This window comes from Geotrypetes seraphini, chromosome 6 (genome assembly GCF_902459505.1).
Source record: "Geotrypetes seraphini chromosome 6, aGeoSer1.1, whole genome shotgun sequence".
NCBI classification, from domain to species: Eukaryota; Metazoa; Chordata; class Amphibia; order Gymnophiona; family Dermophiidae; genus Geotrypetes; species Geotrypetes seraphini.
The window spans coordinates 122,427,569-122,443,063 of NC_047089.1; the positions used below are offsets into that span (position 1 = coordinate 122,427,569).

The following is a 15,495-nucleotide window of genomic DNA, read 5'->3' on the forward strand; positions in this document are numbered from 1 at the left end:
TCCCCCATCTTCTTGGGCACCAGAAAGTACCGGGAGAAGAACCCCATATTCCACTGGTCCAGAGGAACCTCCTCGATCGCCCGGAGGTGAATAAGAGTCCGAGCTTCCTGTAAAAGGAGGGGCAGCTGAGACCGGCCCGAAGGAAACTCTTTTGGAGGAAGGTCTGGGGATACGTGACTGAAGTGAAGGGAGTACCCCTTCCGGATGATGGAAAGCACCCAACTGTCAGAGGTAAGGCTTTCCCACCGTGTGTAGAAATGATGGAGACGTCCCCCGATAGGGAGGGGAAAAGATTTCAGAAAGAAGGGAGCCCGAAGGCTCAAACCAGAGTTGTCAAAAAGAGCCGTCGGCTGGACCTTAGCTTGTCGCTGCTGCTTCGAAGGAGGCCGAGAGAACGCAGGAGTAATTTTCTGTGGATACCTCCGGAGAGGGATCTTGTACTGCCGTGCCAGAGGGGTCTTCGGCTTTAGGCGCACCAGAGAGGTGAAGGACCGTTTGTGCTCCGAGAGGCACTTAGTGGCCACCACGATGGAATCATCAAATAGCTCATTACCTACGCAAGGGAGATTGGCTAGAATCCTGGAGATTCGGATCCATATCAACAATTCGGAGCCAAGCAAGGCGACGCATGGCGATCGCAAAAGCCGTGACTCTCAAAGGCATTATAGGCCGCCTAGAACATATAGAGCCGGAGCTGGGAGAGAGGAGACGAAACTCCTGACGACGAGAATCCGGCACGTCCGGCTGGAATGAGTGGAGGGCTTCCACACAGAACCGGAGATAGGACGTAAAGATAAAGTTATAGTTGAGGACACGGTTCGCTATCATCGAGTTTTGATAAAGATGGCGATCAAACTTGTCCATCGTACGGCCCTCCCGCCCTGGCGGGACGGCAGCGTACACCTTCGAGGGGTTGGACTTCTTCAAGGAAGACTCAACCACCAGGGATTGGTGAGACAGCTGAGAACCTTCTAATCCCTTAACTGGAATTGTCCGGTAGCGGGACTACAACTTGGAGGGAAAAGCCGGGACCGCATAAGGGGTCTCTAGGTTCCGCAGGAAAGTTTGCCTGAGAACCTGGTGCAAAGGCAAGCGGAGCGCTTCAGGGGGGGATTGAGAAACCCCCATCTCTGCCAGGAATTCATGGGTATAACAGGACTCCGACTAGAGGTCCAGGTTCAAAGCCTTGCCCATGTCAGCAATGAAACGAGTGAATGAAGAGTTCCGAGAAAAAGACTCATCCTCAGGAGGGGATCCCGAACGAGACCTCGGGGCAGCAGAGAAAGAGGGAGAAATCAGCCTTGAGTAGCACGCTGGAGCCTCGGAGTCCCAAGAATGGGAAATCGAGGAGGCTCGGCTAAAGCGTTTCGGAGATGTCAAGGAATGACCCCGCACAAGATGGGTTGGAGAGGACCCCGGAGTCCAAGGGACCCTCATGTGGAGCCCCGGAGAAGACGGGGCAAAGGAAAAGTCCTCCGCTGGCTTCAAAGAAGATCCTCGGGAGGCTGCCCATTGCCTCGAGGGAGAATGCACTGTAAAGTCCAGTTCAAGGACAACGGTGTGCTTGGAGGGTTTTGCGGTCAGTGATCTGCCTCGAAGAGGCGGGGAAGACCACAACCTTTTAGGAGGAGCGAACCTCGATAAAGTAGCCAGGGAAAAATGGGACCCCGTCACGGGACCCCAGAAAGTCACAGGCCCCGAATCCAGGGATGAAGAATCGCTCAAGGGAATCCTGCAAGTCTTACATATGCGACCCCGAGGCTCAAGCGAAGTACGCTCAGACTGGTCAGAAGGGTGGGTCGAGACCGAGGTCAAAGGCGTGGAGACCGGGACTAGTTGGCTCACCACCGAGGAAAGCTGCGAGGTAAGGATTGCCTTAAGCATGTCCTCGAGCATCGGCACCGAGACCAATGGAGGTTGGTTTTGGGATGCAGCAGTGCGCTCCTTCGGGGGCGACCTCGAGGAAGAGTATTCCCTACGTGAGGAGGCATGCTTAGAATGATGTTTCGAAGAGGCCGACGAAGCGGCACTCGCATGAGACTCCGAGGTAGGCTTCTTCACTGGCACACCTGAGGAGGCAAGAGGAGACTTACCCGAGGCCGAGGGCCGAACCCGAAGCCTGTTCCACCGGATCCATAGAGCCAAACTGTTGAACAATCTTGGCCACTCTCCGACGAAGAGCTCGCGGTTGCAAAGTCGCACAACGCGGACATGACTCAGCGTGGTGCTCCGTACCCAGGCACTCTACACACCAACGATGGGGATCGGTGATAGAGATAACCCAGTTGCACTTAGTACAGTTTTTGAACCCAGAGCGAGGCCGGGCATAAGCAAAAGGACGGTCGTGGCCCCACGAGGCCAAGCGGACAGAGCAAGACCGGATGCCCGGTCGAAAATATACTAAAGAAAATAACAAAGACGCGAGGACAGCGACTTAAACAAAAACAAAAAAAGAAAGCTGCGGTGCAAGAGGGACAACGAGATTGCGCAAAGCAAGGGAGCAGTACTTCTGGCTCCACGGAAAATATTGAACTGAGGCCATGCTGAGGAGACGCATGCCCTAGACCGGGCGGGAGGGGCTTGCGTGCATGCGCGGGCCAATCGCAAACTTGAAGGTCTTCAAGCAAGTCTGCTTGCAAAAACGTCCGCTAGGGGGCTCCATCGGTGACGTCACCCCACATATAGAGAATATGCTGCCTGCTTGTCCTGGGATAATATCCATTACAGAGTGAAGTAGTGCTAATTATTTTGGTAAAAAGTCAATTAACTTACCCTGAATTTGGCCAGTGTGTTGCTTCTCCATAGCTGTAGTTAATAAGATCACATTTATACTTTATAGCTTCTATCATCTGTTAAGAGTTAATATGTTTAATAAAAGTTGTTGACAGATACAATAATATTTTAAAATATACAAATCAAAATTACATTTATTCAATTTAATGCTATTTAGACTAATTTTCATAATTATTCATAAGAAAATTTGGTATCATATTTTATAGATTTCTGTTTCCCTATAATCAACAATGTTTATCACCAACTCAAAACTCAATTCATAAAAAAAAAATACAAAAAGACTAAACTCAAAAACTCTCCACTTGCAAAAGAAAGATTTAATTTAAAGATTTGTTTCAAGACTGGCAAATCCAATGTAAATTCAAATACAATTATCAAACCGTACCGCTCTTATTAAGCCTGTGCCCGTTTCCATAGTGCTTAGCCTAGTATCACCAATCTTGATTGCAAGAATCTGAGCTCCAGGTGCTACCCCATTCCTTTCTGGTTCTTCTGGGAAGTACCCAGCTGCAATGCTGGCAACATGTGTACCATGTGCTCCTTTATGAATAATAAGAAAACAATTCAGGGATATGCATTCATTTGAAACATTTCTCATTTCATATCATTTTTAGATTGAAACAGGCAAATGCTGAAATTGTATTTTTCTCCTGTGTAAACAAGTGTGCACTCATCACAAAAAGTGTGTACTATTTATGACAAAACTTCAAGGGATTGCAACTGAGTGGTATAAATGATCAATATACAACAGAAATCAATACTCCACTCATATGAAGAGGTCTCTATTCGGTCAGTGCACCTCACTTATATGGAGCTAGTTGTTTAATCAAGTTGAAAACATACTTTTCATGCAGGAAAAGGCCTCAGAAATAAGGAGCACTACGCTTTATGGTCTCATCGACAGTCACTGCCAGCGTAGATGTAATCCCTGTACATACTCCGTACTGCAATCACTGGCCAAAAACCTGCTTCATGTATTTTATTTTTTTAATTATTTTTATCATATTTTTATTCTACTTTTTTAACTTGTTATCCTTTTATTTATATTTATATCTGATGTCCAGTATGTTTCACAAGGAATATTCGAATAGAGACCACTTCACTATTTGAAAAAGACTTGGTTTGAAAATTTATGTTAGCCCGATTCAGGGAAAAAAAATTTGATTCGATTCAGCCAATTGGGTGTTTTTTAAAACATCCTGGTGGATTTATTTTATAGCTTCTTCACCCCCATTGCCTTCTCCTAACCACAAAATAAACAAACAAAAAATACTTTTCCTCTCTCTGTTAAATCCTAGCTCAGGTTTGCGGTCTAACACCAGCTCTGGCAGGATACACATTTCCAATCTTGACATATTGCAATCACAAAAAAAGAATATAGAATTATTTTTTCTACCTTTTGTTGTCTGGTCATTATTCAAATCTTGTTGGTCCCCGGCTCTGGTTGTCTTCTGATAACTTGCTTGCCAGGGTCTCCTTCTTTCATCTTTCTCCTTGCTAACCATCCATCTTCTATCTCTGTCCTCCCCTTCCGTTTCCTTTCCCTCCCCTGGATGTCTGGCATCTTTCCTTTTTTCGTCTCCATCCACAGATCCACCTTTTCACAACTACCCTTTCATCCAGCATCTCTCCCTACTTCCCCATCACCTCAGGGTCCAGCATATCTCCCTTTCTTTTCCCAACTACCCTCCTATCCAGTATCTCTATCCCCCCTCCACACCATCCCTTGTGTCCAACTTCTCTCTCTTTCTGTTCCTTCCCTTCCTAAATCCCATTTCCACCATCTCTCTTCCTCTCCTCTGTTTTTAGACCCATTATTGCTTCCCCCCCAAAGTCCGGCATATGCATGTCTCTTTGAACCTTCCCTCTGTGTACTTCTACATCAGGGCACCCCTCCCCTGAAGGTCTGTCGTCCCCCCCCCCCCAAAGGCTTGTCCCCACCCACTTGAAGGCCTGTCCTCCCTGAAGGCCTCCCCACACCTACCCTCAAAGGACTGCGCACCCCCAACCCCCAGAAGGCCTGCGTGTTCACTCTGGTCTGCCGCTCACTATTTACCTAATATCAATAGCCTGCAGACACGCAGAGAAGATTGCAGTGCTAGCGTTCTTACAAGTTGCTATAGATCTTTGGAGCTGTTTCCTCTGACGCGATCCTGCCTCTGACATCAGAGGAGGAGCGGGACTACGGCAGAGGAAACAGCTTCAAAGACCTATGGCAACTTGCAAGATTGCTAGTACTGCGATCTTCTCTTCGAGTCTGCAGGCTACTGACATTAGGTAAATGGTGTGTAGGAGGCCAAGGGGCAAGCTGGACACCAGCGGGAGACTAGAGGGGAAGCCGGACACCAGCACTTCCCAACTGGCCTTCCCCCCTCTCCCTCTAAAGCAGGTGCGGAAGCGGCCAGCCAGCAAGAGGCAGCGCTGCCACTCCTGCTTTAGGGGGCGAGGGTCATTTACTGAATAGGGAGGCCGAATTTTTTTGTTGTTTTAAATCGATTCGAATTGATTCACCCAAAGTGAATCGGTGAACTGATTCGAATCATGATTCGGGCAGCACCTACTGCCCACTAGGCGATGTTAATAGTCTCTCAGGGGGATGTGTCTCCAGGAGGGAAGGGTAAGGATACCTATTATAGTTGGTGATTCAATCATTAGGCATGTAAACAGATGTTAGTAGATGTGAAGATCACCTGATCACTTGCCTGCCTAGTACAAAGTTGACAGACCTCAGAAGTCACATAGATACGTAGGATTTTAAATAGTGCTGAGGAGCCAGCTGTCTTGGTACATATGATATAGGAAAATGTAAGGATTCTGGAAGACTTAGGCTCTTAGGTAGAAATCTGAAATCCAGATTTTCCAGGGTAGCAATTTTGGAAATGCTCCTTGTTTCACACACAGGTACAAGAGGAAGGCAGAGCTCTAAAGTCTCAATGTGTGCTTAAGACAATGGTACAGATATAAGGGATTTGGAATTGTAACAAACTAGGCAACATTCTGGGAATGAGGAGCCTATTCCGAAAGGATGAACACCACCTTAACCAGAATGTTGGCACCAACATTTAAAAAGCAGATAAAGCAGCTTTTAAATTATAATTTAGGGAATCCCAACTGAGATTTCAACAATGGTGAAAGAGAATCATTAGTGTTTAAGGGGAGAGTAAAGTAAAGAATACAAATTATCCCCATCAACTACTAAGTAGCCTATAGATGCACAAAAATAAAAAAAAAAAAACTAAACTAAACTAAACCTTAAGTTTATATACCGCATCCTCTCCATAATTATAGAACTTGGCACAATTTACAAGAGTTTAATAAAGGAAGGAGTAGCATAAAGGGGTTGGATGTTGAGTCCAGGGAGGAAGAGAACATTATAATTTTGTGAAGAGAGCCTAGTTTTCAGGTGCTTACGGAATAATTGGAAGGAGCCTAGAATCCGCAGTGGGGCGATAAGATTATTCCAGAGCTCTGTGATTCTGAAAAAGGGAGATTTGCCCAATTTTCCCTGCATAGAGGATACCTTTTAGCGAGAGGAAGGATAGTTTAAGTTTTTGGGTGGGCCTGGTGGTGTCAGGGCTCGAGGAGTTCCAAGAAAGTGGGATTAGTGGAGGGAGGATGCCGTGTAGGATCTTAAAAGCTAGGCAGGCGCATTTGAAATAAACTCTGGAAATTATTGGGAGCCAGTGAAGTTTGGACAGATGTGGGGAAACATGATCGAATTTGCGTTTTGCGAAGATCAGCTTGGCTGCAGTGTCTAAATTAGCTAAAGTCTTTGAAGACTTTTTTTAGTTAGACTTAGATAGATGGAATTGCAATAGTCTAGTCTGGAGAGAATGATAGATTGGACAAGAACGGCGAAATGTTGACGGAAGCAGAATCTCACTTTCCTCAGCATGTGGAGGCTAAAGAAGCATGATTTTACCAGGGAGTTGAGGTGGTCGTTGAAGGAAAGAGAAGAGTTGATAATGATGTCTAGGACTTTGCTATAGAACTCGAGTTGCAGTGTGGCTCAGGAGGGAAGTGAGAAGAGGTAGTTGTTCTAGTTTTGGGCCGAGCCAGAGTAGTTTCGTTTTGGACTCATTCAGCTTCATTTGAACTGAGATGGATCAGGATTGGAGTTTCGTTATGCAGGCTGTGATGTTGTCAGAGAGGTTGGTAAGGTTCGAGTCTGTCTCGAGAAGGACAAGGATGTCATCAGTATATATATAGATAGTTTAGAAGGAGGACAGATGGAAGAGTTTCAGGGAGGACATATAGATGTTGAAGAGAATAGGGGATAGGGGTGATCCCTGCAGGACTCCGCAAGTTGGTTTCCAAGGAGCGGACGTGGTGCCATTTGTGTTCACAGTGTAGGAGCGGGAACATAAGAAGTTTGAAAACCACTTTAAGACTGTGGAGTCGATGCCGATCTCAGAAAGTTGATAAATTAGAATATCGTGGTGGACGACATCAAAAGCTGCAGAGAGATCGAATTGTAATAGGACAGCAAATTTATTGTGAGAATGTAGTTGTACCTTTGCATACAAATGTTAAAAGCCTAAAAATAAGGCAAGAAAATATATAGCACTAAATAAAGATGTAATATACAGGAGGCATCTCAGAGGCCTGGTGGAAGGAGGACAATCAGTTGGGCAGGGTTGACAGGGTACAAATTATATTGCAATACTAGAGTAGATTAAGATAATAGCACAACCCCATCTCCAATTAAAAGAAAGAACCAAGTCGAACAAAATAAACATTGTACATGAAACAGATAGTGTAGAATCTCTATAAATAGAAATGCCATGCATAAAGGGATTGAGTATACTAGGGCTGGATTACTGTCTGCCAGAACATAATGAACAGACAGACAAAGAAATGTTGACAAAAATTAGGAAAGCTGGAAAATTGAGCAACAGTATAATAATGGGAAATTTCAATTGCCATCAAATAAACCAAAAATCTCTCTCCCCCTGAAAGGAGGAAGATGAAAAATGGAATTGCTAAACTAAAAGATGCTAGGAACCGATATGTGGGTAGTGATGAGAAAAAAGCAAACGTTTTAAACAAATACTTCTGTTCTATGTTCATGGAAGAAAATCCCGGAGAAGAACCGAGACTGTCTGGCAAAGTTACGCAAGAAAATAGAGTAGATTCTGCACCGAGGAAAGTGTTTATGAGCAACTTGAAAAACTGAAGGTAGACAAAGTGATGGGACTGGACGGGATCCATCCCAGGATACTGAAGGAGCTCAGAGAGGTACTGGTGGGTCCTATTAAAGACTTGTTCAACAAATCTCTGGAGTCGAGAGAGGTTTGTGGGGATTGGAGAAGAGCGGATGTGGACCCTATTCACAAAAGTGGTCACAGAGATGAAGCGGGGAAACTATAGGCGGGTAAGCCTCACTTTGGTTGTTGGAAAAATAATGGAAGTGTTGCTGAAAGAAAGGATAGTGAACTACCTAGAATCTAATGGGTTACAGGATCCAAGATAACATGACTTTACCAAAGGTAAATCGTGTCAAACGAATCTGATTGAATTTTTTGATTGTGTGACCAGAGAACTGGATCGAGGACATATGCTAAATGTCATTTACTTAAGATTTCAGCAAAGCCTTTGACAAGGTCCCTCATAGGAGGCTAAACTAAACTAAATATACCGCATCATCTCCACGGATGTTGTGGAGCTCGGCACAGTTTACAAGAACTTAAAATATAGGAAGAGAAGGAAAAAAAAGGTTTACATGAAATTATATATAGAAAAGAAGAGTAAGGGGGGATAGAATTACATTTTAGTGAAAAGCCAGGTTTTCATTTGCTTGCGGAATAATTGGAGGGAGCCCAGGTTCCACAGCGGGGTAGTAAAGTCGTTCCAAAGACCTATGATTCTGAAGAGAAGGCTGTTGAACAAACTTGAAGGGCTGAAGTTAGGATCCAAAGTGGTGAACTGGATTAGAAACTGGTTGTCGGACAGACACCAGAGGGTGGTAGTTAATGGAAGTCACTCGGAGAAAGGAAAAGTGAGTAGTGGAGTCCCTCAAGGTTCGGCGCTGAGGCTGATCCTGTTCAATATATTTCTGAGTGACATTGCTGAAGGGATAGAAAGTAAGGTTTGCCTTTTTGTGGATGATACCAAGATTTGTAACAGAGTAGACACCGAGGAGGGAGTGGAAAACATGAAAAAGGGTCTGCAAAAGTTAGAGGAATGGTCTAATATCTAGCAACTAAAATTCAATGCAAAGAAATACAGAGCAATGCATTGGCAGATTAATAATCAGAAGGAACCTTATATGCTGGGAGGTGAGAAGCCGTTATGCATGGAGGGGGAGAGGGGCCTTGGGGTGATAGTGTCCCAAGATCTAAAGGCAAAAAAATCAGTGCGACAAGGCAGTGGCTGCTGCCAGGAGGATGCTGGGCTGTATAAAGAGAGGTGTAACCAGTAGAAATAAGAAGGTGTTGATGCCCCTGTGCAGGTCGTTGGTGAGGCCCAACTTGGAGTATTGTGTTCAGTTTTGGAGACCATATCTAGCGAAGGACATAAGAAGACTTGAAGCGGTCCAGAGGAGGGCAATGAAAATGATATGAGGTTTGCGCCAAAAGACGTATGAGGAGAGACTGGAAGCCCTGAATATGTATACCCTAGAGCAGGGGTGTCCAATGTCGGTCCTCGAGGGCCGCAATCCAGTCGGGTTTTCAGGATTTCCCCAATGAATATGCATTGAAAGTAGTGCATGCACATAGATCTCATGCATATTCATTGGGGAAATCCTGAAAACCCGACTGGATTGCGGCCCTCGAGGACCGACATTGGACACCCCTGCCCTAGAGGAAAGGAGGGACAGGGGAGATATGATTCAGACATTCAAGTACTTGTAAGGTATTAATGTAGAACAAAATTTTTTCAAGAGAAAGGAAAATGGTAAAATTAGAGAGCATAATTTGAGGCTGAGGGGTGGGAGACAAGAGCAATGTAAGGAAATTCTTTTTTACGGAGAGGGTGGTGGATGCCTGGAATGTGTTCTTGAGAGAGGTGGTGGAGTTCAAAAAAGCGTGGGATGAACACAGAGGATTTAGAATCAGAAAATAATAGTAAATATTGAAGAACTAAGGCCAGTACTGGGCAGACTTGCACAGTCTGTGTCTATATATGGCCGTTTAGTTGAGGATGGGCTGGAGAGGGCTTCAGTGGCTGGAATGGTGTAGATGGGCTGGAGTGAGCTTTGACGGAGACTTCAGCAGTTGGAACCTAAGCACAGTACCAGGCAGAGCTTTGAATTCTTGCCCAGAAATAGCTAAGAAGAAGAAAAATTTTTTATAATTGAATCAGGTTGGGCAGACTGGATGGACCATTCAGTCCGTCATCTACTATATTATTATGTTTCCATTGACCGGGAAAGCAGTCAAAAATATAAGTGGAGAAAAAAAAGACCTCATTTTAAAAGTTATGCCACTTTAAGCCAAACTGCTACAATAATGGCATACTCGTACTAATCATACTGTAGGTAATATATATTTTTTTTTAAAGCCTTACTTTTAACACAATAATCAAAACTTTAACTGTCTCTTACCAAACATAGGAAAATAGTTGCAGTAATCAAATTATTAACACCCTAACTGCACAAGAGGTTTTTAGCGCCGGCTGGTGTGTTAAATGCTCTGTGCTGTTCCGACATTCATAGAGCTTCTAAATCATAGTTACCAGATGCTAGGGTCCACCTTGGGGTTTAGCGCTCAAGAAAAAGATCTGGTGTCATTGTGGACAATGTGCTGAACCTTCCGCCCAATGTGTGGCGGCATCGGCCAGTCCGCAGCAGCCTTATCAACAGATTCAAAATTGGGTTTTAATGCTCTCACTAGGTTGGAAATGCTTGTGGAGAGATCCTCTAAGTTGATAGCATCGTTGTAGTATATCTTCTTATGTAGGGTTTGCTTCCTGGTTGATGGTTGATTTGTTGTGTGGATTTGATTGAATTGGATCAAATGGTGATCAGACCAGGGTATTGGTTTGGTGGTGCAGTCAGGAGTTCCCGTGGTGAGTAGTGTATCTTTTTGAATAAAGATTAGGTCTAGGATGTGCCCTGCTGAATGGGTCTGTGAGGAGACCATTTGCTGGAGGCCTAGATTTGAGAATGAGTTGATGAAGTTTGCCAGGGATCCGGACTCATTTGGGTAGCTTGAAAAAGTTAAAGTCTCCAAACATGATGACTCGGTTATATGGGATGATTAGATTGCTAAGGATGGGTAGTAGGTCATCTAGGATGGCAACTGGAGAGTGCGGTGCTCTGTATAAGAGAATGACATGGGGACACACAGGAACTCAATTTTCCCGTTCCGTCCCTGCGAGACTTGTCACTATCCCTGTCCCATTCCTGTAAGCTCTGCTTTAACCGCACAAGCCTCGAACACTTATGATTTTAAAGTGTTTGGGGCTTGTGCAAATGAGGACAGAGCTTGCAGGGATGGGGCAGTGGCAAGGACATGGAAAGAACTCGCTGGGACAGGAAAATGAGTTACCGTGGGGACAGGGAAAAATTTGTCCCCATGTCATTCTCTACTCTGTATATCAAGGCAAAGGTTAGATGAGGCACTCTAGCACGTTACAGAGTAATACTTTTAAAACTAATAGGGAGGAAATATTTTGTCACTCAGAGAATAGTTAAGTTCTGGAATATATTGCCAGAGGATGTGGTTAATGTAGATGATTTTAAAAAAGGTTTATGATTATTGAGACTTTCTATACCACTACTAATGACTGCGGAGTCAATTCAGAGCAGTTTACATGAGCTTCTGTAAAGATGTTACTCTACATGAGCTTCCGTAGAGATGCTACCTTACAGAGTTACAAACAGCTTCTGTGAGGTGTTACAATACAGAATTATTAATACCAGCATGATTATGCCATAATCAATCATAGTACTTATGTTACTGGCACATTAATCATCCTATTTATATTCACATGTTTGGACAAGTTCCTGGAAGAAAAGTTCATAGTCTGCTGTTGAGACAGACATGGGGGAAGCCACTACTTGCTCTGGATCAGTGGAATGGAAAGCTGCTACTATTTGGGTTTTTGCCAGGTAATTGTGACTTGGATTGGATTCCATGAAGACGAGATTCCATGAGCTAGATGGACCACAGGTCTGACCCAGTAAGGTTACTAGTCAACGAGACACCACTAAAAATCTCTTGCGAAGTTTTGTAAAAGAGGGGGGGGGGGTGTAAATGCAGTCAGACTGAATGAATTATTTGCTTTCATCTTTATGGAAGAAGATGTAAGAGATCTACCTGAACTGAACACACAAACATGATTTACTGAGACAGATTCAGCATGGGTTCAAGCCAAAGGAGATCTTGCCTCACCAATTTGCTGGATTTCTTTGTGTGAATAAACACATGGATAAAGCAAGCCGGTTGATGTAGTACAGAGGTGCCCACACTTTTTTGGCTTGTGAGCTACTTTTAAAATGACCAAGTCAAAATGATATACCAACAATAAAATTTTAAAACACACAAAGCACACTGTACGCACAGAAAATATAATCATCATTTATATTTTTCAAAGAGGTCAAGGCAGATGACTAAAATATGTAATGTCACCTCAGTAACAACTATACAAAAATAGACAAATATACCCCCTCCCTTTTTACTAAACTGCATTAGCAGTTTTTAGCGCAGGGAGCTGCGCTGAATACCCCGCACTGCTCTCGACGCTTATAGGCTCCCTGCGCTAAAATTCACTACAGCGGTTTAGTAAAAGGGGGCTATAGTACAAAATATAGACAGCAGATTTAAATTCTCAAAATGAACACATTTTGATCACTAAATTGAAAATAAAATTATTTTTCCTACCTTTGCTGTCTGGTGATTTCATGAGTCTCTGGTTGCACTTTCTTCTTCTGACTGTGCATGCAATTTTTCTTCCCTCCTTTCTGCCTCCTGCATGCTTCGTCTCCTCCAGACCTCATTCCATTCCCCAACCAATATCTATGTCCTTCCATAAGTCCAACTTTTTCTTCCTCTCTCCCTGCCTGCCCTTCCACCCTACACACTCCATTCCCTTCCTCTCTCCCTGCCCCCCTCCCCTTTCTTCCTTTCTGTCAACTTGCCCCCCCTTTCTTACTTTCTTTCTCTCTGCTATCTTTCTTTCTGTCTCTCTGCCCTTTTTTTTCTTTGTCTCCATGCCCACCTTTCTTTCCTTTTGTCTCCAAGCCCCCCTTTCATTCTTTGTCTCCCTGTTCCTCCTCCCTGTCTTTCTGTCTCCCTGTCTGTCTTGCTGTCTCCACGTTCTGCCTCCCTGTCTTTCTGTCTCCCCCTTTTTTCTCCCCAAACCACCACCTGGGCTGTCATCTGGAAACAGGCCCCCAAGCCACCGCCGACATCTTGGTACAGTCCCCTAAACTACCGCCGACATTGCCGCCGAGTTCTCCCTGTTTCCCCGATGCCACAATAGGCCAGCAGCCTTCCCCCAGACGTCAATTCTGATGTCCGGGGGGTGGGGGAAGCTGGCTTGCCTGGCACTTCTGTAATCGCTGCTGGCCTGTTGTGGCGTCGGGGAACAAGAGAGAATGCAAAGGCAATGCGAGTCAATTGTGAAGCCCGGGATGGGCTTTGGGATCGACTGGCTGATCGCGATCGACCTTTTGAGCACCCCTGATGTAGTATATCTAGATTTTCAGAATGCTTTTGACAAAGTTCCTCATGAATTCTTTGCTTCGGTCTTTATAGAAATAGTTTTCAAGGGTGATGATGTGGAAGAACTGAAAGAAATCTCGGTGAATTTGGAAGATGTACTAAGCCAAATCGACAAGTTAAATACTGATAAATCACCAGGACTGGATGGTACACATCCCAAGGTACTAAAATAACTCAAACATGAAATTGATGACCTGCTGTTAATGATCTGTCGCTAAAATTGTCTATAGTACCTGAAGATTGGAGAGTGGGCAATGTTACACCGATTTTTTAAAAGGGATCATGGGGAGATCCGGGAAATTACAGACAGTAAGCCTCACTTCAGTGGTGGGCAAAATAGTAGAAACAATTATAAAAAATAAAATTGTGGAACATGTAGACAAACATGATTTAATGAGACAGAGTAAGCATGAGTTCAGCCGAGGGAGATCTTGCCTCACAAATTTGCTTGACTTTGAAGGTTTGAATAAACATGTGGATAAAGGTTAGCCAGTTGATATAGTTGATTTTCAGAAAGCTGTTGATAAAAGTTCCTCACGAGAGGCTCCTGAGAAAATTAAAGTGTCATGTGATAGGTGGCAAAGTTCAGTTGTGGATTAGGAATCGGTTATCGGATAGAAAACAGGGTAGGGTTAAATGGTCATTTTTCTCAATGGAAGAGAATAATGGAGTGGAGTGCCGCAGGGGTCTGTACTAGGACCGGGGCTATTTAACTTATTTATAAATGATCTGGAAATTGGAACAACGAATGAGGTGATTAAATTTGCAGATGACACTAAACTGTTCAAAGTTGTTAAAACGCATGCAGATTGTGAAAAATTGCAGGCTGACGTTAGGAAATTGGAAGACTGGGCGTCTAAATGGCAGATTAAATTTAATGTGGACAAATGCAAAGTGATGCACATTGGGAAGAATAACCTGAATCACAATTACCAGATGCTAGGGTCCACTTTGGGGATTAGCGCCCAAGAAAAGGATCTAGGTATCATCATAGACAATACGATGAAACCTTCTACCCAAAATGCGGCGGCAGCCAAAAAGCAAACAGGATGCTAGGAATTATTAAAAAAGGAATGGTTAACAAGACTAAGAATATTATAATGCCCCTGTATCGCTCCATGGTGTGACCTCATCTGGAGTATTGCGTTAAATTCTGGTCTCCTTATCTCAAGAAAAATATAGTGGTGCTAGAAAAGGTTCAAAGAACAACAATCAATATGATAAAGGGGATGGAACTCCTCTCATATGAGGAAAGACTAAAATGGTTAGGGCTCTTCCGTTTGGAAACAAGATGGCTGAGGAGAGATATGACTGAAGTCTACAAAATCCTGAGTGGAGTAGAATGAGTACAAGTGAATCGATTTTCCACTCCGTCAAACATTACAAAGACATGGGGACACTTGATGAAGTTACAGGGAAATACTTTTAAAACTAATAGGAGGAAAAAAATTTTCACTCAGAATAGTTAAGCTCTGGAACACATTGCAAAAGGTGGTAAGAGCGGATAGCATAGCTGGTTTTGAGAAAGGCTTGGGCAATTTCCTGGAGGAAAAGTCTGTTATTGAGAAAGACATGGGGAAGCCACTACTTGCCCTGGATCGGTAGCATAGAATGTTGCTACTCCTTGGGTTTTGGCCAGGGGGAGTTTTCATGAATAGGCAGGATGGCTATAATTAAGATGAATGTTCTTTCTAAATTTTTGGGTAACTTCCAATCTTGGTCATTGCAGGTATCTTTTGCCATGTTGGATCAATGGCAAAATATGCTTTAGGACTTTATATGGAAGGATCATCATCCTAGAGAAACTAAAGCCATTCTGTTATCATATAAGGATTTGAGAGGCCCAGTTTAAAATAATATTTTTATCATCCCAGATTAGAGATCTATGGGATTGAAGAATTGCGGTTTCTCTGAAACTTTACATCAAAGCATGATTATGTCCCAGGATTTCACATTGTGACTTGCTGTGGTTATTCTGCAAGAGGGGGATGCTTCTTTAAACTGAGGAACTCATATACATAGAGCATATACA

The 15,495-nt window shown here is 43.9% G+C and overlaps 1 protein-coding gene across 6 annotated transcripts in view; it reads right to left on the bottom strand.

Moving 5' to 3' along the window:
* Positions 1–15,495, bottom strand: part of TPP2 (tripeptidyl peptidase 2) — a 1,323,399-nt gene that overhangs the window by 1,072,637 nt on the left and 235,267 nt on the right. For all 6 annotated transcript variants that reach the window (XM_033947626.1, XM_033947627.1, XM_033947625.1 and 3 more), the window contains 2 exons: positions 3,179–3,333; positions 2,773–2,849 (listed from right to left, as the gene is read on the bottom strand). In XM_033947626.1, the coding sequence (XP_033803517.1) occupies positions 2,773–2,849; positions 3,179–3,333 (232 nt within the window). The remainder of the gene's footprint in view (positions 1–2,772; positions 2,850–3,178; positions 3,334–15,495) is intronic.